General features: G+C 42.4%; 1 protein-coding gene across 4 annotated transcripts in view; it reads left to right on the top strand.

Annotated features, from left to right (window-relative positions):
* Nucleotides 1-24,108, top strand: part of MDGA2 (MAM domain containing glycosylphosphatidylinositol anchor 2) — a 1,595,858-nt gene that overhangs the window by 1,495,538 nt on the left and 76,212 nt on the right. For 2 of the 4 annotated variants that reach the window (XM_086937278.1, XM_086937275.1), the window contains exon 13: nt 6,041-6,106. The exons of the other annotated variants lie outside the window; for them this stretch is intronic. In XM_086937278.1, the coding sequence (XP_086793404.1) occupies nt 6,041-6,106 (66 nt within the window). The remainder of the gene's footprint in view (nt 1-6,040; nt 6,107-24,108) is intronic. 4 annotated transcript variants of the gene reach the window in all.

Genomic DNA, 24,108 nt, shown 5'->3' with positions numbered 1-24,108 from the left:
AACCAGTACAACCATGTCTACTTCAGAGACATTCAGAGATCTTCCAGCACCTTCTGCTTTCACTTTCCTGGAATATGCATGCAGTAGTGGAAACAGTCACTGACTAAAAGGAGCTTTGTGGTAATAGCAACATTATTTACTTAAAAACATTCAGGAAGGCTTGGCTATCAATTCCACCTACTTATTGACATGGTATCTGGTTCTTTAGAAGGACCAACATGGCAGTTACTTAAACACGGGCATTAAGAGATATGCAAAGACTTGATGTCCTCAAGTCACATGTATGAACAATTTTAATTCCATTAAGATATTGTAGACATAATTCAATATATATCTAAATAGGGTAACTAACATCTGATTAAAGAACTGAGGTTTGCAGAGAAAATTAGTTTGATGATTAGATTGTAATAACAATTGCTATCACCATTTGCTAAACCTCATACTGCAGCAGGACTAACAGGTGTCTAGCCATCTTTTGATGTCCATGATGTCACCCTACTTCAATATTCTATAATAGTAATGAATTATACATTTTCCAAGCCTTTATTTGACCACAACTAAGGCCATAAAAGATGTAAGGTTTTTATTAGTAAAACATTAGCACATCCAAGTATTAGAAACATAAACAGAAAGTGAATAGCTGGGCATGGCGCTCAGCCAACTGGCACAGTGTCCCCCAGAATTGAAAAAGTTGTTGATCGACTGAAACTTGTGGTTTTAGATACAGTTTCAGTCTTCAAAAGAGAGATGTTCCCTGTTCACCTCCCTCACTAGACATCAGGCATTCTTCTCTGAGATGCAAGTACTTGACATGTGATTAGGCCTAGTGATACAGGTAGTGCAAACTGTAATGAGGATAAATTTATATATTGAGTGTTCAAGCAAGTTAAAATCATCATGAACCAACAAAAAAACTCACAGAATGAATGTTTTATTATATAACCATTTCATGTTACACTGCCATATACCACGGATCACGAATGTATAAGCCACAAAAGTTGATAATAAATCATTATTTATACCATGAGTTTTGAGATCAATTTAGATGGTCGATAAAGAATGCTCAGGCCGGTAATCAATGGGAGGGAAGTGCAGTGGGCTTATTTTAGTAGAGTGAGCAAAAGAGAAATTATGTGCATGAAATATAAAATCAGTGAACAGGTGAGTAGTATAATAAAGTTCAACTGTGAAAAACGATTTAACTAGTGGTTAGTGGTTGTTGTTAAGAGGAGAATTATCCTGTTTTTGATGGGAGAGGATGTGTACTGTGTGGGGAGCAGTATTGTGGTCTGAAGGACTGCAGGACTTGGCAGTGTGGCATTGGGTGATTCTTCTACTATTGAACAGATGATGTCACGCTGCAGTAGCTCTCTTGGATATGTATGAGTATGGATTGAGAGGCAAATTTACTAAGTGTTAGAAATTTGGTTACTGGTTGACTGGGGTATGAGCCCTGGCCAAGCAGCAACCACAATCCTAGTCAGGGTAGGGCACATACAAACCCTAAATTAACCTGTGCTCACCCTAGGTAGCATGGCACAGAACAGTCCGACTTAACTTAGAGGCAATATGTAAAGTATTTGTGTAACCCTTCAAACAGTTAAACAGTGAAAACACAAAACGGATCCCAAACCAGGTTAGGACAATAAAGTTTAATTTAATAAATAAAACAAGATCAAAAAGTCAATGTCAAAGTTTATAGTGAAAATAGTGCCATGAAGCGCAAAGTGCTATTGGGGATACCTGCCTGTGCCAGACTGGTACAAAGTCACAAGTTTAGGCTTACTGTGATGGAGCACAGGCCAGCTACAGGACCACCAGTTAGGCCCACTGAAGAAAGTACCTTAAATCCTGGTTAAGGAGCGTTGCATGAATCCACATATGAAGTCCGGCGTCAGGGATGCGGCACACAACTGGTGATGCATCACAAACAGAAAGTGAAACTAACAGCGAGAAATAAATATATTTCTCCTCATTATACCTCTCTGTGGTAGGCATATAGATTTCACTCAGCTCTACCTTTACAAACCTTAATACATTTGGAATAGAGTGAAATTAATGAGTGGATGCATGGGAACACCCATATTCCACCCATGGAAATACTACTACTAAGAAATGTAACACAATACAGCACTGATAACCGTGCCCCAGTGCATGTGCTCTTACCCCTAAAACATGTAAACATTGGTGAAACCCTAATTGGCCATAGTATATGTTGTCCCAAAATGCCTACATGGCATGGGAAGTGAAATGCCCTCTAAGGTCTACAGCACTACTGTTCCATCCAAAAGTATGACAAGATAAACATTACTCCAGGCCTTTTAAAACTGCAAACCGACCTGTCAGAATAAACCGTTTTGATAAGAGAAAACCTCCATTTCAAATATTAACGAGTTAGCCCTGTCTAGGCCTTTTAGCCAACAAGGTAGGGTGCATGGTATTTAAATGTACATATTTTAAAGTTACCATGTCCTTACAGTGACTAGCCCCTAAAAGCTATTTTCACAGTAGAAAGGCTGCCCAAAGAGAAATACTGGGAAGCAATATTTCCTTTGAGGCTCAGACCAAGATTAAGTGCTTCGGAGTCTTAAGCGTATTACAGAAGACTTTGGATGTGCTCCCCATGTCTGCCAGGAAAACCCTAGTCCATGCACTGGTTACTTCTAACCTGGACTATGGGAATGCTCTATATTTGGGAGCAACAAAAATATGCATGCACAGGCTTCAATGCATTCGGAACGCGGGGCCTGCCTTGTGCTGATGCTGCCTAAGAAAGCGCTCTCTACTTTACACTGGCTGCCAATGGGAGAGAGAATACTCTTCAAGGCTTTGTGTATCAGCCCCCTTATCTTGCAGGGAAAAGGACCAAGTTACCTACATAACCTACTCACTCCCTACATCCCTTCCCGCCATCTTAGATCAACTGAAGCCCACCTGGTCAGAGTCCCGAAAATTTGAAAAGCGAGAATGAGAGCACGCTTCTGCAGCTATCTTGCCTCTAAGCACTGGAATGCAATCCCTTACTCTCTACGCACAGAACCGTCGGTGGCACTCTTCCGGAAGAAATTAAAAACATGGCTCTTTTGCAAATAGATCTTGGATCTGATTTCTCTTGCTCCTATTTTCTTTTCTGCTGAGTCTGTGTCGCAGTGCGGAGACACACCAGGAGGTGTAACCAGGCACTTTACAAGCTTGCTTATTATTATAATTATTAATATACTGCTGTCTCAGGCTTGGGTAGGGCTAGAACTATAATTCAAGGACAATTTTGAATATTTATTAAAATCCTGACTCAATGGTTAAGTCAACTTTTTAATAAATATTAGGAAACAGGACTTTCAGAAAGTTATATTTTCCCTGCCTGAAGCTCCTGGATTCCAATTGCATTAGCTACCAAATGTTTCCCAACTTGTGAATGGCCCTTTTGAGATGTGACATCTACTTCCAGAGCAGGGTCTATGACCTTGATGTACAGAGTTGTTTTGTTCCTCTGGTAGGAATAGCAGGTGGACAGTCAGGAACTTAATTTCCTCCAACAGGACATCCCTGTCACAAAGAGATATTATATGGCACATGCACAGATCCCTTCTTTTGACCTACCAATGAGGCTGGCACCAACCTCCATGGGTGTAAGTTACTCCCGGACTTGCTTTGGAGCGACTCAAGAGGAGGGGTCTGCTCATCTGCTCATTACCCTGGCCGTACCTTTAGGTGACCATGCAGGCTCTGCACAAGTGAATATTGGTTTCTTTATCTTAAATTTAGTGAGTGACGGGCTCTGTGGGATTGTTTGCAGTAGGGCACACAGGAAGTGCTGCAAAGCTGGGTATGGTTACCTCTAGGAACTGTTACCCTCTTGGTACAGGAAGGGCCCGGAGTCACCCCTCCCATAAGTTAATGACAGGCATAAATGTGCCACCCCAAGACACTTTCTTCAGAACAATTCTGAACCTGTGGAAGAACAGAGGAAGGACTGTTCCTGCTGTTTAAGATCTGAGAGGAAGTACAAAAGGCTGGATCTGCTTTCCTTTGTTCCCAAGACAAAGACGTGGACTTCAGGGGTTAGTTGGCTGGCCTTCTTTGTAAGGTATAGGACACAACAAGCTACAAGAGCCCTTTTCCTGAAGATCTGACCAGTACCAACTGGGCCTGACCTGGACCCTTCCGGTGGCGTATATCAGATTGAGTATTGGCCCCCAATTGCTATTCCTAAGGCCATGGGGCCATTGGCTGTATGTAACTAGACTTTCCATTATATGCTGAACAACCTGGGACTTAAAAAACATTGTGAAATTAAAGACCTCAAGGGGACAGCAACAAACATGCCATGCCAATGCGCCCAAGTTGAATTGCCGCAGGGCTGCAGAAACAGGGTTTCCCAGCCCAGAGCTTCTATGCAGCAGCTGTCTAATTCGGGGAGACCTCAATGGGAAGGTAGCTGGCCTTATGGAGCCCTTTTCAGATATAGCCTTGTGCCTTCCCCCATAGAAGGATTCCAAGCTCAAAAAAAAAAGAGCAAGTCCGAACATAGAAAGGGTCACTGTACAAAAGCTCCAAAAGTATCCTGCCAGTGAGCGAAATTCCCTTGGTGTGAATTAATATTTCTTCTGCTCTGAGCTTTTCCTGTCAAAACGAATAGCTTTACTGGGACCTCGTCCAATGCATACTGGATCTCATGCAGACCTTCTTGGATACTACATGCTGCCTTCCCCTGCTGAAAGATTTTGACTTCCATAAAGAAAAGTCCCATAGTAAAACCTCCAACTGGGTCAAGCCTGTTTGTGTGTTTGACCCATGCTCAATTGCGGTTGGCCTAGATCTTAATCTATCATCACCATTGACTACCATTGGTATTTTGCACTTTTTAAACTTTTTTATTCTGTTTTGTTTTTAAAGTTTTAACTGTGTTGGTATTTCTAAATGCTTTACACATTTTCTTAGGTTATGTCTGTCTACTCTGAGTCACAGCTACCAGAGGTTGAGCCAAGGTTTACATTTCTGAAACCTTGAATTGGACCTAACAAGATAGTGACCTCATAACTTGTGGTGGATTATCATCCACCTCAATTAGGAATTCATTTCACTTCCTGTCATCGAGATGTACACTGTAGTACTGCATATATACTACAACCTGCAGTTTGTGAATAGGCCCCAAATAAAGTGTTTACCCTGGAAACATGAGAGTTTATTTGGAGTTGAATCTGTGAGGAGAGATAATAATATGAAAATAGCCCTGTGTGTTATAATCAGTATACTCCTCATTATCCCAAGTTATTTAACCATGTCCTTACATCACGTCATCATAAGCTGAAATGTGAACGTCAGGTTATGTATTTTTTCATTATTGTTCTGAGATTACATTTAAAAAGCTTTAGCAGCATAACAAAGGTTTAAAAAAATATCCAATTTTAAGTGCATGCATAAATATACTGTGATATATAAAATTCAAGAACTATACATGCCACCATTTGTCACACAAAATGCTGCATGTCAAAATTGGAGTGGAACAAGCAATTTTCAAATAAAACAAAGAATGTACTGGCAACATAAGTTATTTCTGGACCGTAATAACAGCATGCATGCTAAAGGATGTCATGAAATTAACATTTCACACGCCCGTGGATGTTCAAGGCTCTGCAGGAAGTATTTTTTTTTAATTGGCACCACTATACAAATTGTAGTGTTCAAGAAAAAGAAAATTCTGTAATATTTGCGTGTTTGACGCTGATTTTGATTTTATTTTTCCACTACAAAAACTGATATGCATTCCAAGTTGAGCAGGACATCTTTTCTAAAAGTGTTTTTATTTTCCACAGTAGTAATTGTAGTTCCACGTGTCTGGTTCTGTCCAACGTTTCCATTAAAATGAATGGTTAATTCAGATGAATTTACAGACATGGGTGGGGAAGATGTAAATTCCCATCCCTTTTGCTTCACTAACATGGACATCAAAAAATTCAAAACTGTAGTGGGAAAATAAAATTAAACCTTTGGCCAAACGTGAAAATTACAGAATGGTTTTCTTTTTTATTCTTTTTAGTGGTGCCAGGCTCAAGAGTGATGTCTGCAATAACTAAGAATTCCACTGGAGGGCAGCATTCGAGGGGTAAGTTCTGCATTTTGACTGCCAAAAGAGTCTTTCTTTTCCCTCACACTGCCATATATACCAACCATGTATGTAATTGTGAAACTTTACATTCCGCTTAAGACTGGACATTTATTCCAACGTTTTCAGATACAAACTTTGTTTATCACCTTTGAGCTTTCAAGCCCCCCTTTTTTGCCACCATAAAGTATGCCAGGTGCCTCTATTTGTGTTATTTTAGGAATGATAAAACTCTCAACATTGCCAAATAAAGTCCTTTAGTCTTATTTATGACAGTGCTAGATTTCATGGGGTATTCAAAAGCAAAACCTGCATGCATGATAATGTATCTACATTTATAACATCAGAATGTTCTCTGAAACTGGCACACGAATGCCCACAAACTCTAAAATATATCCATGTGTATCTGCAGTGTATCGACTGCAGAGCTAAACAAAATAAACAGGACAGTAATTGCCTCTTCGTGGTTCAGAGCTTTGTTGTAAATGTATGTGCTGCAGACATGGTTGCACTGGTAAAGAAAATAGGCTTGGGCACCAAAATAAAAGTGCCCACCATAAGTAAATTAAGTTAATTAGAAGGATAAAAATGTGGCCCATGTTTGCAAATTGGAACAGTTTTAAACTTGTAAAGACACACTGTATAAATGGTTTGCTGGGTATGGAGGCCTGCGCGGATTTTAACTTGTTACAGAAGATTGTTTATTAACAAGGAAAGCAACAGGATAAACAGGCCCAGCTGACTATAATACAGGCCAAAGAGCTAAAACGCTGCCCACACACTGACCTTTTAGCCCAGCCCGTCAGGCACTGCCTGGTTGCCCTATAGACCAGTCCAATCCTGGCTGTAGATGGAAAAACAGACATGCACAGACCAGCCGTGGCCGGTAGTGGGAGTACCGGCCGGGCTGTGACGTGGGGAGGGGGAGGGGCAGGTTGGCGGGTAGTAATGTATGGATTCCGGACATTAACAGGTAAGTAAACATATAAATAATAAAACAGGTTTTGTTGCGCACACTGCATCGCTGTCGATGCAGTGCTCGCAACGAAATTCGTTTTATTTATTATTATGTTTACTTACCTGTTAAAGTGCGGAATCCATACATTACTACCCCCAACCCTGCCCCTCCCCCTCCCCACATCACCGCCCCGGCCGGTACTCCCACTACCCGCTGCGGCTGGCACAGACCCTTTCTGTATCAGCACAACACAAAGAATAGGATCATGATATGACCCCATTCCTCTCAAATGATCTCTCTTTTCCAAGTGAGTGATGTGATTCTGGTTCTTGGGTTGTGGTGGGGCAATGTTCCTATGTATCTGCCATGGCTGCAATTGAGCTTAGATCTCACATTGTGTGGGGAACAAAAAATTATGTTAGATCTTGGCTGAGCCTGACTTTAATGCTGTCTACTTAACTTCTAAATAGAGTTTTATTGTTGGAACACTTAGCCCACAGAGATATCAAATCAAAGAGTGCACAGGGGACTTGTGGGCAAGCTAATAGGAATACTCACTTATGAAGGAAACATATTACTCACACAATTTCAAACACTATGATATGATGCATGCAATAGGAAATTCGCTTTCAGAGATGATTCCCTCTGCTTTCGTTGCACTGTATTCTATTAGTTAGCATTCAGCGATATTCCCAGCATTGCTTTGTATTTTCCTTGAGTCATTTATGTTGTATATGTCACGGTCCAGAACTGTACAAACAATATATACATTATTTTAAATGTAATCAAATCACAAGGTTAGGTTCCATTTTCATGAGGCTGTTCTTCGTGCGAATGGAGGTATATCTCCAGCACCACAATGCCTGTTTTTACAATCTGTGTGCCAAGACGAGCCCCCTGCCCAGTGGTGGAGAGTGTGCAGATTTCCCTCAATGTGGGTAGAGACCATGGGAGTGCAGTTGGAACTGCTCCCCCACCCAATCTAGGTTGCTGGCATCCTTTGCTTTCAGCAGTCATTAGAATTTCAGCATCCGGGTCAGTGTTGTGCAGTTCGCCATCTTTTAGGCATTAGTATGCAACATCTGGACACTGATTGTACTTAAAGATATTTACTGGATTGTTCACAGAGGTATATCTATGAGAAGTTGCTTTTATTCTTTAGTAGGTATGACTTACTTCCTTTGGCGGCTCCTCCACTAAGGCGGAGGAGCGTCACCTACTGAACAAAAGGAAAAATAAAATTATAATAACTATTGTTATTATCATTTTAGTTTTCCTATTTCATCAGTGGCACTCGGGTCGGGGCTGGCCAGAGCAGGGGGGTTAGTGGTTTACACTCCCATAGTGCGCATGACTACTTGGCCGTCCCTCCTGGGCTGGCCAAACAGTCCTGCGCACTTTGCAACTTCCCCACTAGGCTACTTTACACAGCCTGGCGAGGATCATGCAAAGCCTCCCATTCCCGGTCTGAGCACCGAACCACGTCACTCAGACCAACCACTACGCTGCATTGCAGCAGTGTGATCGTCTCAGGGGAGCTTTAGAGCCTGAGTGCTCCCTGTTGTCGGCCCGGACTTCAGGAAGAGAAGGAAGATGACAGAGGACAGAGGAGAGGCGGCGGCCGCCCTTTACAGGTAAATGTTTTTTTCTCTTTTCATCATCTCCACCCTCCCATAAACCCCCCCCCACAACCGCCCCTCCCGGGTCCGGTAGCAGCCACTACTGCTTACTTCTTAATTTCACACCATTGCTCAGGGAAAAGTGACTTATTATTCGACCTACTAGTACTTCAACCCTATCCGAAGATATTCTGCACCTAAACATTTGTTATACAGTACGAATCAATCAATAAAGAATTTGTAACTTAGGTTTTTTGGGGCCAAATCCTATATGAACTGAGGACAAGTGCAGTGCATTTATAACCCACACACATATGTAAGAATCAGTCTATTGGAGAATCAGTCTGTAAAATACTGTGTAAGTAGATTGCTAATCATTGATTTCTGATTGTGAGAAGATTCCTTTAAGAAGAAATAAATGGGTCAGGCCTCAAGGGCACAGGCATTATTCTTATGCACATCAAGGAAGTAAAAATGCTACCCTGCTGTGGGTAACAAACTAATGTGATATGTAAGGAGTTTATGCTTCAGAGTTGTCATAGTTGGATTAGAATAAGGTAAAACATCTGGCATATTCTAGCTAGCACTGCTAAACCTATCAAGAAGCAACTGAGTTAAATTCACATTCTGTTACACTTGTTACATGTGAGAGCTTTGACTATGGAATACAAGAATAACATTGGGTTAAGGTAGTGAAAAGCCTATTTTCATAGAAAACACAAAAGTGTATTAAGCTTAAAATTATTCAGAATTGATGGCTGAAAAGAAATGCAAACTGTTGCGAGCGACAGGGTTTTTCCTTGGTACATCCATGTTACATACAAGGCAGAGTGGATTGTATGCCAACAAGAAAGCACTAACTCTTTAGAGTATCTGTGCATCAGGTGCAGGGCCTAAAAAACGGAAATTCTAAATGGCAATGCAAACAGTGTGTGCAAGACTGCCATAATATGTTCAGGCATTATTTTCAAGAGATGTAGGGTGATAATAGTTTAGCTTACAAAACAGAGAACTGGATATTTTCCCCCTCTGAAAGCTGGAGGGCTACCTATAGTGATTAGTTCTACAAGGCCATTTTGCCTCACACAAATCAAACTTAGGAGAAACTAGAAAGTCTACATTTGCCGGTCTTCGGTCTTTCATGTTCTCATGTAACAGAGGCATTGCTAATGTTCCAGAAAGATGATATGAGAAACTGTTTAGGAGTCCCCATCCCTTCTCCATAGAGAACAATAAGGGGATGTGGGCATTTAGGAGGGTCAGATGTGAGGACAGATTGCTAAGCGAGGCATGCCAAAGTTCTGCCATCCAATATCAGACCTGATGGCTTTATAATGCATGGGGAGCTTCTTCCACATCTTAGCATAGTAATAATTAAAGAGTTCTAATAATCATTTGGCCAATAGAACAATCATTAGGCTAAGAACACACATGTAGATATAAGGTATCAAACTATACTAATCAAATAGGGAATCTAGGGGTGTGTGATGACATATTTTTGGTGTTTCTCTAATGTTCATTTTTTTTATTGTTATGGTTACTGAGATTACCCTAATCATTACCATCACTCTGATACTCAGGAATCATTGTATAATAAATAACTATATGTTGTAAAATACCAACAACTAATGGCTAGGGTTGGGATCCAGATGTAAATATTATACTCCCCCTGAAGATGAGAGTTACTGGTGTCTGACTTCTAACATTCCTTACCTAAATGAGCATAACCTGTAAAGAGGAGTGGAAAACATCTGCCAGTTTTCCTTTTATCTGAAGAGGGTTCACTTTGTATTTAGAATAGACTCTTTACTCCGCAATCATTTACAACACGTGCCATTATCATGTGTTTTTACTCTGCAAAAAAAGTTTGAAAAGCAGGTCTTTACTACGCAATCCATTACAACGCATTGTCCATTACAATGTAATTTACTCTTCTAACTCCACGGGGGGTTGTAATGGAGAATGCATTGTAATGGTTTGCTGTGTAAAGCCCTGGATTGTAAAAGTTTTTGCGGAGTAAAAAATGCAGGGTAATGACATGCATTGTATCGGATGCGGAGTAAAGGATGTTTCCCGTGTATTAATCCTCTTGGGGCTTAAGAGATCTACCTGGATGTCCTCCCATCCCAAAGTTGTGGTATTTACAACAGAGCATTTAAAGAGACAAAATGAATGTGGTCTGATCACATATAATGAGTGTAAATGTAAATTGGTACTTGTATAATGCACTACTCACCCGCAAGGGTCTCAAGGCGCTTATACGAATACCGCTGTGGAACCCATCCTGGCTTTCCCTGTGAGGCGTCCACTCCTGGGCACCCCCAAGGTGGAGGCCTGGCATCCTTAGCGTTGTGGGGGCCGTTGTGGATATTAAGCAAGCTATTGCCCAGAGTTGCAGAGTGGGACTCCATGATTGGAATAGGCACTGAGGCGAGAATTATCAGGTCTGTGGAATTTTGAGCCCAAGACCCACCGAGGCAGGGAATTGAACCCTGGTCCCGGGCTAGATCTCTGCATCAGGGTCTGCCGCTCTAATCATTGAGCCACACTTCTCAACTCTGTGTGGGGATTTACTAATTCAAGCTATTTTCTGTGCTAGTGTTTTGGAATGTAGGATGTCCTGAAAAGTTGAAAAACAACAGTAGTGGTATTTTATCATTGGCATAGTTACTTATCAGTGCAAATTTAAATGAATGTGTTGTTTTTGTCAGGAAGAATATCATAATTCGATGAAGTCACTAAAATATCGACAGCAAACATCAAAAAGCCATAACAGCACAATAATACAGCTTGTTAACAAAACAAACAAAAACACCATAATTATACTAAGACACAATAGAATACAATGAGAACACAACCACATGACAATGCAAAACCAATGAAGTGCACCACCATTATAAAAAAGTACAATGCAACATAATAACATAACAGCATAAAAAAAGAACTTATTGAAGCAACACACCGTAAAATTACCATAAAATCTCAAGATAACTGTCCCAATACCACAGAAAACGCCTCATTACTGAACTGCTACACAATTAGAGATAAAATAATTCCAGTACAACAACACAAAAAACACAACCACAAATCTATAGTTACTTCATACGTATTTAGTAGCAATATTTGTATATCACATATCTAAACACATGAGCAAAAGATCGCTTCACAAGGGTAAAAAAAATAAAACCACGTAACAAACTTTATGTGACTTGTTGTCAGGGTGGATGCAGTCTTTAAAGAAAAGTTGCATAAAAGGGTTTCAATGTTATTGTAAAGAAGAGTGGATTAGATTGTTCCAGATTAGCAGTACTTGATGAATGGCTTGGCTTTGTGTGCAAAATAGCTTCAGTCTCTAACAACACCAAACGTCAATACAAACAGTTTAATTTTTGTGGTTTTGGATTTTTGTTTTGTTTTATTGTGTTTTCTTTTGCTGTGTCCTTATTTGTGTTAGTTATTATTGTGTGATTTCTGTTGGTATATGTTGTTCCAGTTATCTATTGTTATTTTTTGTTTAGTGGTATGCCATTGTGTTTTGTTTTATTGTCTTGTGTGTTGTGATAGTGTGTTGTTGTGTTGGCATGCTGTGTTGTTGCCCTGGTGTGTTGTGTTAATGCGATTTTTTTTGTGAATTGTTATTTTATTTTCTTGTGTGGGATTTTTGTTGCTGTGCTTTGTTGTGCTGTTGTTTGTGATTGCATTGACATGCTTTATTGTGTTGGTGTGTTTATTGTACTTTTGTTCAGCTTGCGGTTTCTCCTATTGTAATGGCACCATGCCCCAAGCTTGAGAGTAAAAGAGAGAGCACTGTACGTGGTGCACTAAGGGACGTCCCATAATCAATGCATGCTCTCTGCAATGCCCTTATCTGCCATTTATATGTTTGTACATCAGGATATCCTAAACTGAAATTTCGCCTGACTTAAATATTATTTTTTTAAAAATCATCCCATTGTTTGCAGGTTTTGAATTCTTAACTGAAATTGGGAGATATTTTTTTAAACCATATTCAGGGCACAATAATAAGGATATTCTGGCGCCACAACATTAACACTTCTTCCTTAGTGTTACAAACCATAAACTATTTTAGTGCATGCAGGAACATGCCTTAAAATCATGTCTTATTAGCATCAAAATAACTAACGAATGAACCAATTTCTGAAATGGTGAAAAGTTTAAAAAAATCTGAAGTTATGTAACATTGGTGTGCTTACAAGCCTGCTGTGTAAACCACCAATTACTAACCTGACATGTTTTTCGCGCATGCACTTTGGCACATAAGTGTGTATCTAATCTTTATCTAACTAATGTTTTAAGCTAACCTAAATAAAATACATTTTTAAATATATAGCTAATCCTGATTTTATGGTCTCGTATATAAGGATACCCTCTTCAAATATTACCTTCCATAAATTAATATCCATGTCCTAAATATAACGTGAATCCCAAGGAATACTGGTAAATGATGCTCATTACACAGAGGCTGGTGAGAGTTGTTGGAAACAAGCATTCTTCTATAGCAGCCTGGTAATTAGTATAATACATGCCTTTCATTTATTTTCAAGCAGCTCGTACTGAAATCATCTCGGATAATTCGTGTTTGGGTCACACTGAGTTGTAGCCAGCATGATCAGAGTAAACAGAGAGAGGGGGCCCTGATGAAAGCATCCATCTAGCAGCTACTTTAACTTCCAGGTGCACCTGTCTGCCTGAGCTCACTAATGAATCCAGCTGACGTCTGCACACCTGCCTGATTGGTACTTGTGCTCCGGGGCATAATCAGGCATTTGGACTGAAGAGTTGCACCCTAGAACGAGCATTTATTTTCTTTCCAACTGCTTTTTAAAAATTCAGCTGTTGCAGGACAAAAGATATCCTAAGTGCGAGTCATAAATGGTACCCAGTTTTGTTTAATGAGTTAGATGCGCCCACTTTTCAGATGGTGTAGTGTTGGTCAGGTGCATGCTTTTATGCGTGTGATTGTGTCTGTGTGCGTTGGCATGCGTATATGCGTCTGTGTCTGAGATCGACTTAAATTATGATGTTTAATAAAATAATAGTTATTCACTTGTTTCATCTCTCTCCAACCAATTGCTAAGCTATTCTTTCTCTGATTTGCATTAGCTATCCTCTCTCTATTCCATTTACTAATAGCAATGCTATTTCCCAAAGCAATTTGCAAGCTTTCTTCTCTATTTCCAACCTCTTGTTTCTCACTCACATCAATTTGCTGCTCAATGTACCAACATTTCAAATATTTGTGGCCGTGAACTTTTTTCTATCTACCACATTTTGCTTACACAACTTATTATGTGTTTTACCATATCTCGAATTCTGGATATGTTCATTGCCATTTATGCAGGCGATGGATGTTTGGTTGCTTGTGTTCCGGTTCAAGGAATACCTGGCCTGGCAGTTTGGGATTGACCATTCCCACTGGAGCAGGGTCAAGATTGATTTGTATATGGCTGGGTCCAAACTGAGGTGGCACTGTGGGCCAAAGAAATATCAGCTGGAATGCTTCCCCGAACATTCCTTCCATCTCCTTCTCTGTGCTTGAGCTGTCTTAACCACCCTTTAATTTACAGTCTTGCCTCATGCGCACCTCCTATCATATGAAACCATACCATAGAAGGAATGTATATAGCACAGTATATCACCTGCAGTCATCTAGGCATTAAATGCTTCTTTTCCAATCTCAAAATATCTAGTGCTTTCCTAAATGGTAAAGTATCTGGGAGGGAAATGCACGTGCCATGTAGTTCCCCATTTATCACCTTTTCTGACATGTCTTTATAAAGGCAAACATCTACTTACCTCAATACTAACTCTCTTCGCAGCCAACTTCAATCCAGACTTAGATCATATCATTCCGGGAAGCTCACCATATTTCCATTGTATATTCCCCCACCTTGTCTCAGCAGTACAAACACTTAAATTTCCTTGATTTATCTACATTATCTAATGACTTTGACACTATTTTATCATCTCATTTTGTTTATGGGCCTTTGTATTCTTACAAATTCTCTAATCACATTTAATTTCATTACCATTGTTTATGGTATCCACCCAGTCTCCACCCTTTGCGGATACAACAAACTATGTTTAATGTGTGCTACCTCACTTATCTTAATGCTTTACTCTTTAGCACTCACTTATCACATCTATTGGACCTGCCTCGTTCTGTAGTGTCACACCATATTATTGCCTCTTTCTGCCTTTCTTTGCTAAACAATTTTTTATTGGCTTTCGGACTCTCTGTAATTTTTCCCTGCTAGCCAGTGGTAAAGTGCTTGTACTCGCCCCTAAAAACTTGTCAAAATTGGCCTACATCTGATTCGTACATTTATTTTATATCGACTTTCCTAGTACGTGGTACTACATGCACCCAGGGCCTGTAAATTAAATTCTACTAGTGGGCTGCAGCACTCTTTGTGCCATTCTCTAAAGTAAAACATGTCTCAGGCATGCCACTGCAGACTGTAGAGCAGTTTTAGACTGCCATTTCTACCTGGCAAAATGCACCAGCGCAGGAGATCAATTTTGGAAAATGCACCCTTTGTCAGGCCCAAGCCTTACTTCTTAACACTTATAAATCACCCCTATGATGGGCCCTAAAGGCTTACAGAGCAGGAGATTAATGTTTAAAAAGTAGAACGTGTAACTGTTGGACTTGGCCCTTTTGTCAGGTTTACCCCGAAACTTTTTGCGTTCTCCTAGCCTTTTCCTGTAACCTGGTGTTGGTGCTTTTAGGCAGGCCCCTGCGCACTTTAGCACTGTGGTCCAGTGTAAAGTGTGTGCGCTCTCTTTGCATGTGTGGTGAGATAGGCCTGCCCTCCCATAGGAATGCATCGGAGATATGTGTGTCCCTGGTAGTTCCTGACATGAGAGGAGTGCAGGGGCAAGTTTGGTATGTGTGAACCTGTGAGAATAAATGCTGCGCAATGGTGTGCGCAGATTTATTGTGACTGGTGGAGAAGTGCCACTTTTAGAAGTTGGCATTTCTGTGTGCTGTGTGATGTGAATTGCCTGTCTGGCTTGTGAGTGACAGGTGCTGGATGATGTGGGTGGCTCCAGGAGCCAGGATGGGTCTGCCCGGTGGTGAATAGGGAGATCTGCATGTAGATGGGAGGAATGAGTTGCACATGGGACCTAAATAGGGCTGTGCCTTCCCTCCACAATGCTGGCCCCACCCCCTGTGGTGTGTCTGCTGTCTCTGGCCTGTCCTGTGAAGGGAGAGAGGAGCTGAGCACAACAAAGTGCTCAACAGCTCCCCTAAACCAGTTGTATATGGTTTTCCCATTGCATACACTGATAGAACAAAGGAAAATGCTGTATAAAAGAAGGGGCTGTGACCCCATGAAAATGTTCTGCTTTGGATCCTGACCCTGCGGGGCGTGCTGCTGCTGGGGCCCAGGGGGGCTGCCGTGAGGGCTTGCCTCCCTGGGCCCTGCATTGCCCCTGAATGCTTTATAGACTTTTGGGACTTGTTTCTTCTTGCTTCAGAACCTTTTTACTTTCTGTTCTAGCACCCTGGGAGTGCTTTATTTCCATTACAGCCAGGCGCTGTAATTGTCCTAAGAAGGAGCCCGAGGGCTCCGCAGCACAAAGCTGTCTGTGCAGGAGGGAATCCCCGGCGTAGGGATTCCCCCGCGTTTTGCAATTACTTTGATGTTTAGGATACAGGTGCCCACCCCGCTTATGCCGTTGAAGAAATCGCCGTGGCTGAGCAGAGACCGGAAGTGAGGGGGAGCTGCCTGACATGGGGCGGGACTTCTGCTTCCCTGAGGGATGCCCCTCTACCACTCTTTGGCAGAAAAAAGAGGAAGTGAGGTGGTGTCAGCTTAAGCAGGGCTCCCGGGTGCCGGTGGGAGCATTGCATTCGTCCCTGAAGCCCTGGGTCCCAAGAGTGGGCCCGGGTGAAGAGAGGAAGTGGCTGATGCCAGCGTGGGGCTTACGTGAGGAGAGAGAAGCCCCACAGGTGCTACAGACCATCACCAGAGTCTCCCCAGCGAGGGAGAAGCCCAGAGTCCCCGGAGAGCTGGTGAGTTAAAACAGCTAAAAGGAGGGGGAGAGAGGCCCAGAACCAGAGCGGCCCGTCTAGCAGGGGGCCGCTCCAACGTTGGCCATATTGTTTTAGGAGCCCGTGTGGCCCCCATGAGGGGCACAGGAGGTGCAGGGCCTCGTGGGGGGCCCACAGGGGCCCTCTCCCCTTTCATAGTTTTGGCCAGTATTCTACAGCTGCCCCGCTTATGAGAGGGCAGCTGCAGCATGGGGCATAGTTGTTGGAAGAGCCTGCATGGCTTCAACGGTTGGCATAAGTACTTTTAGAGCCTAGGTGGCCATAATTGTTTTAGGCCGGCCCAGAGGGGCCCATGCTTTTCTTGGTTGGGCACCTTTTTCTTCAAGACACAGCGGTGCCACGGCCCGTTTTCCCTTGATCCCAGCTGCCTTGCGAGAGCACGGGCAGCTGCAAGGATGGCGCAGTTTGATTTAGGAGTCCCTGAGGGGGACAGGAGCGGCTCAGTGGTGCCAGGCCTCATTGGATATTTACAGCTGCCCAGCAAGTAGTGGGCAGCTGCACCATTTAGGCGAACAGTTCTTTGGGGGCATGGTTGAAGTTAGGAGTGAGACGCACCCCTTTGCCCCATCCATTCCCCACTGCCCAGCAAGTAGTGGGCAGCTGCTATGTTTAGGTTTGCGCAGTGGCGCACACGTGACTTTCACTGCTTTGGCAGCGCGCCCTGACTCTTGCATAATGTGGTTATGCTGGTGAGGTTGGCGCAGAATGTAGTTCACGCATGATGTGAAACTATGCATATTTTAGTTTATGTTACAGGCTGATGCTAGGTACAATGATTACCAGTGTTCACTGGTTGTACGTTTATGATCTGTTTTACTTTTACAAGTTCGCTTTGTGATGGTTCTGACAGTGGCCTATGTTGCCCTGTCATGTGTATATAATCCCTTGTGAATACTGCCCGTGCCAGTTGGCACGGTGTGTATTATGTATTTAGTATTCAAATGTGTCATGAGAATACAAAGGCTATTGTTGATATAACCTTGTGTTGAGTTCCTTTTGTAGTGTGCCTGGGATGTTGTTGCTATGTGCATGCCCAAATGCTTTACACATGGCCACCGGGATAAGCCTGACTGCTCATGCCAAGCTACCAAGGGGGTGAGCAGAGGTTATCTTTGGCGTGTAACTCTCAAGCCCTGACTAGAGTGATGGTTTCTGTCTGGCTTTGGCGCAAGCCTTAGCCAACCAGAAATCCCATTTCTAACACTAGCACTAGGTAAACTTATTACCTTTGATAAGTCCTAACTTCAGTTTGGGAGCAGATTCAGACATTATGTTTACACTTAAATTAATTTTATTTTTAAATTCTCTTTAATCATGAAGTTAAAGATACACAAATGATGGACTGAATGCAGAACAAATCAAAACATTCCCCCCCAGTCAAAAGACCTGGGTTAAATCCAACTTTTGCTCACCATGCCACTGCAGTTTAGACCCAACTATATGCAAATCAGGCTTGACCCTATACCTCTTAACTTTTTGCCCTAAATGGGATGGGCATGCCCAGACTTGGGTCCCAAGCTCACTGTGCCACTGGATTATGTGGGGTCCCAGGATGCTTGTTTTCAGTCCAGGGAGGACCTGGCTTGGGGATTTGGGCTGGACTGTTCCCATGAGGAACAGGGTCAAGACTGATTTGCATATGGCTGGGTCCAAACTGGGGTGGCGTAGTGAGCAAAAGAATGATGGGTTTAACCCAGATCTCTTTACTTGGGGTGCAAGCTTAATTGATTCAGCATTCCATCCATCATTTGTCGCTGCATCACTTTTAGAAAGTTGGAATCTTTCTGTCCAAACCAAATGTGTCTTTCTGTCAGTGTCTAGGGTCAGATGACTGTGAATAGCTCTCCTGTAGTGTTTGGCATGATTTCTCAAAAACTACTTTGCATATAACACCAGTCAGCAACTTTACCTCGCATTTAGTGCTGCATTTAGAGTTTGGCAGACAACATACTCAGTTGAAATGTGGCAGAATCTTGTATGCACTTATCGTATCAGTTAAGAAGGACTATTATGAAACACGTATGAACAATGCCATAAACATCCAGAAAGAAACCTTCCAAATACTGAAAGAACTAAGCAAAAAGGAGGAAAAGGTAAATACATTGATTGACTGTGACACTTTTCAAGGATACTTTCTTGAAAAAGTAGCGACTATCCTGTCAGATATCAAGAAAGACAACTCAACTACACACACTATGCCATCGCCCCCTCAAACCCCCTCAACCCCTATCATTACTTGATTTCCTGAAATTGACTCCACTACCCTTAGACAATTAGTAGCATCAACCAAGTCAGGCTCCCCTGCCGACCCCTGCCCTCCCGATATCTTTCGGTTAGCAATTCCGATTCTAGAGGACCAGATCCTAGACCTCCTAAATAATTCATTAGCTACTGGATCATTACCAACCACCTTTAAAGAGGCACGCGTCAGACTCCTGATAAAAAAAACCTGGGGCGGATCCAACTAGCCTGAAGAACTACAGGCCAATTTCCCAGTTGCCATTTTTATCAAATGTTTTAGAACAGCATGTGTTAAAATCAATGTCACCCCTCCTGGAATCTCACCATCTACTCCAGGAGCGGCAAGCTGGCTTTCGTGCCCACCATAGCACGGAACTAGTAATGCTGTCAGTACTGGATGAGCTCAGATGCATGGCTGACAGTAAAAAGCCAAGCGCCCTGATATTATTAGACCTTTCAGTGGCGTTTGATACTGTCAGCCATGCACTGCTCCTGGACAGACTAACCAGGTCCGGGATAAAAGAACAAGCTCTCCAATGGCTAACGGCTTTTTTACTAGGGAGGACGCAGAGGATCCAGCTAGCAGATCAGGTCTCCGACGTGGGCGCCTTGGTATGTGGAGTCCCGCAAGGGTCCGCACTCTCACCACTTTTATTTAATTTATACCTGCAGCCACTGATAGACTCCTTGGCAAACATGGGCTGTAAAGTTTTTAACTACGCCGATGATACTCAGCTGCTGCTGAGTATCGACAACACAACATCGGCTCACTCCATGGCCCAAAATATACTACGGTTCACAGTAAACTGGATGACGTCTAACCTGCTAAAAATCAATCCAGACAAAACGGAGGTCCTTGTAGTTTCAACCTCTACTTCTCCCTGGAACGACTTGTTCTGGCCACAAGAACTCGGACCTACCCCAAAACCATGCCCTAGTGTAAAGAGCCTCGGTATGAAAATCGATCAGGAACTCTTGATGACCAACCAAGTGTCCACTGTGGTTGGCTCCTGTACCAACCTGATCAGGCAGCTACGTAAACTTGTCCCTCTACTCTCAACGAACATGCTTCGAACCATTGTTTCAGCCACAATAGTGTCTAGAATCGACTACGGAAAAGCGTTATACCTAGGTCTCCCAAAAAATTCTATCAATCGTCTTCAGGTCATCTTGAACGACGCAGCCCGTTTAATCTTTGGATTACCCAGGCGGACCCATGCCTCCCCCCTGCTTTATAGGCTACATTGGCTCCCTATGAAGCAGAGAGTCGAATTTAAGAGCATATGTATTTGCCATAAAGCAATTCATGGACAGGCGCCAGCCTATATAAAAGATAGGCTTGAAGTGTATGAACCCAAGCGCGCCCTGCGATCCTCCGATTCCTTCCTGCTATCTTGCCCACGCTTTAAACTGGCAACCAAAGGTGGTAGATCCTTTTCAGTCCAAGCTCCCACCATTTGGAACAAGTTGCCGGAGGTGCTTCGTAGAGAACCCAATCTTCTCCGCTTTAGGAAATCCCTGAAGACCTTACTTTTCAAGGACGCGTTTACATCCCTGTAAGATAGGTCGATATTTCCACACTCTTCCACCTTGTTTCTTGTTGCTGTACTTGGTCAGAAGTGCTTTGAGACCTGTCGGTGAGTTGGCGCGATATAAAACCCAGATACAAATACAAATACAAATACTTGTAATATGGTGCATGTGACACCCACCACATTTGTGATGGATCACCTGTCTTCCAAACTCTAAATAAGAAGTCTAGTTTTTTTAATGAATGCCATATACCACATTATGCAGAATGCTGAAGCAGTTTACCTATTTAGGTGATATTGTCAATGAAGTTCTGAAGAAAAGCTTAGAGTAGAGCAAAATTGGATTTTATAGTCACTGCTAGGATTAATTTGTAGTCCCACCCAGGACCCTAAATCTATGTTCCAGCGTATTCTTTTATGGTTCTCAGGTGTCATCAGTGTGCAAGTCAGGAGACTGTAGCCAATAAGTGCTCCTTTTAGTCTGATAGTTCTTTTAGGTGGTGGTGTGGTAGTGATAGAGCGCGCAGGTCGCCCGACCCTTAGATTTACCAGATTTCACGCACTTGGGCCCATGACGTGATTATGACAGTATTTTTGCGAATCGGGCGAGTTTACACACCACCATCAGTAATTCTATGTGTTCTCTTTTACACTATTACCAAGGTACCTGACTTACCACAGACACATATCCTCCTGACGGATCAGGAGCTAGTAGTGGACAAGAGATAAGATAATCCTAAAATACTTTATACATTCAACAATACTTTGATAATTTTATAATGACCACAGACACCTGAAGGGTTTTAAAGGTTTTATATAGTAAGTTTAAATTCAGAGTGACAAGAGTATAAGGCTAATACAGATCAAAACATCAATAATCAGGATTACAACTATGATATAGCTATGGATGAGGGCAAGCAGCATTGAGTGCGAGTGGCAAAACTACTGGGAAAGGGTAACAGGGAACATGCTATTCAGTTATAGGCTTATACTAGAGTAGGTGAGTTTCATACACATTAGTCAATGAATTTGGCTATATCCTACAAGTGATTCAAACAGATCTTAGTCTAACTGTTAATTCAAACTTAGATTCTAAACACCAGTAAAATTAGATCACACTAATTAAGAAAAACTGTTTCAATATGCCCTACAAGGAAGGCGGAAAAATGGAACATAGCTGATCAACAATTGCATAAAAGTCTTTGGAGAGGACAGTGAGAAATACCATGGGCAAGGATGCTTTATTAAAGAAAAAGAAGGAAGGAAAATAGAAGACGAACACCCACAGTTTATATTTACCTAGGACGGGAATGAGGACTAACCCTGGCCATGGGTCAGTTTGAGAAAGGCGAGGACAAGGACCCTCAAGAACTTGGGATGTCAGTAGGTGAGCAGGTACAGCTCACGGACAATCAGGACAGGATAACCCTCAGGATTTGGGTCAGGACTGGGCTCACCAAAGGGCACAACCAACACCTGCAGCTTCGGATGCAACGCCTGCGCTACCCCCTCTCTGCACGGAATCCGCCAGTAACCCCGATTGGGTTCTCGAATCTCCCAGCAAAGTGCTTCGCCAGCACTTAAGACTATTTCCACCCCTTGGAGTTTGTGGAAATTTCAGACAGAGTGCTCCGCAGCTCTCTGTATCAATCACCTATAGAGTTCGTAGGGTCGGTGACAGGTCAGCTATTCGGACAAGTCGGACAATTTCTCTAGCTAAAACTAGGCTAGTTATACCCTTTGCGGATCCCTAGACCACCCACAAATGTTGCAAGTGACAGGGTCCCCAACTTATGATTGGTCAGGAGAGGTGGATAGGTCATTGTCACCACCTAAAATTCTGGGTTCTCACAATTAATATTTATATTTCAGTACCCACCCCTTACATTCCAGTTCCCAGGGCATAGACAGCAAGGAATACAATGGAACACACAGTAAAGTATCAATTTGTTTCGAGTTCAGGTGCAGCTCGGCTCCTCTTGCTGGGTCAAAGTTCAGGTTCTCATGAGTATCCCAGCTTCGGCAGCCAGCTGGCGGGGTTTTGCTTCTGTGCGGTTTGAATTGTCCCTCATCACATGACAGGGGTGCAAGAGGTTTCAAAGATGGAGCGGCTCCCCACTCCCAGGCCCACAGATACGCGGTACATGAAAAGTAAGCGAAAACAAATTAGAAACACAGAAAAAATGAATACACTGTACACCATGAATAGCTGCATTACATCCCTTACTTTATAATATCTATAGCGTTAGGATTTTAAGCAGAAATAGACAGCTGTGCAAAAGCAGCAAGGGCAAGCAGAGAGCGTGTTTAAAGACAAGCGGCCATTTTAGCAATAATGCGCATGAGTGAAAATATCCCTCCAAAACTGCGAGTGCGTCACATCACATGGGTATGACCGACGCATGCGCAGACTAGATTTCTGCGAAGCAGCGGTTCTGTAGTATGCAAGCCTCATTATGATTAATAGACACATAGGCAAGCATCTCTGGGACACCCGCGTGTACTGAAAAAGTGCGATATTAATGACAAACGGAATTGGTTAATACTATTACAGGTTAACGAGGTTCTTGAATGTGAGCAAGTCGCTTTACGTGCAAATCCTTGCTCCATCAGTAGCCTCAGGCTTTGATGGCAAAAGTTCATAGTGGGCAGAACTGGCAATCGTCAGCCAGAGAGGACACACTTGCCTTGTAAAGTTTATGTGCCTTTTTCCCAGTCCACCAGAGGATCTCTCTCTCTCAGTTCTGAGTAATGCTTCTAAGGTTCAGATTTATCTTCAGCCAGACCTCTCAAAACACAGACTATATCATAGGAGGTGCTTACTATATACCATGAAGAGTTTAGAGGATAGCCACACCATTTAAAGTATCATCTATATACTCAAGCCACTGTTGAGTATGCATTCTTCTGAGGCATACCAAGCAGTTACCTTTTTTTCTTCTGATGGTTTTGTCCAGGAATAGTGATGGACTGGTGCTGGATAGACATTTTTATTCAGCTCACTAGTAAGTGAATGATGACTCCCCCAGACCCAATTTATTTGAATTCCCACCAAAAACTCACCCTCTTTAAAAGCAATAGGTTTCTTGCTCAAAATGTATTCCTTCCCAGGACTCTTTATTGCAAATGTCAAAAGTGCTCTAATCTCAGATGTTTAAAGTTCGACCGCTCTGAGGTCAACCCCCCATGGAATTAAAGAATCAGCAACTCTTCCAGATATGAACAGATTTACTTCGTTTTATGAGTAGGTATGATTGTCTAAGAGGAATCCCCGGATAAAAATATTCTTTCATTTTGACCTCCCTTGGATATCTTAATGTCAAAAGACTTGCTTTTGTTCTAGCCCCATGTGATGACATGTGTTCCTGTCGGACCCAAATGGCCCAAGCCAGTTACGTTAGGGGATTGCCCCACACAGTCTTTTTTGCCTTTAGAATCTGGTGTATTGTTTGTTTCAAGGCAGAACAGGTTTTTACACCTAATGTGAATATCAGGTTCATTCACTGGATGGAAGGGGAAGCCAGCAGAATTGGTTTATTACTTCTAGGATTTCAGGTATGACAAAGTAT

The sequence above is a fragment of the Lissotriton vulgaris genome, chromosome 9, assembly GCF_964263255.1.
Source record: "Lissotriton vulgaris chromosome 9, aLisVul1.2, whole genome shotgun sequence".
Lineage (NCBI taxonomy): Eukaryota > Metazoa > Chordata > Amphibia > Caudata > Salamandridae > Lissotriton > Lissotriton vulgaris.
This window is presented reverse-complemented; position numbering and strand designations above follow the sequence as displayed.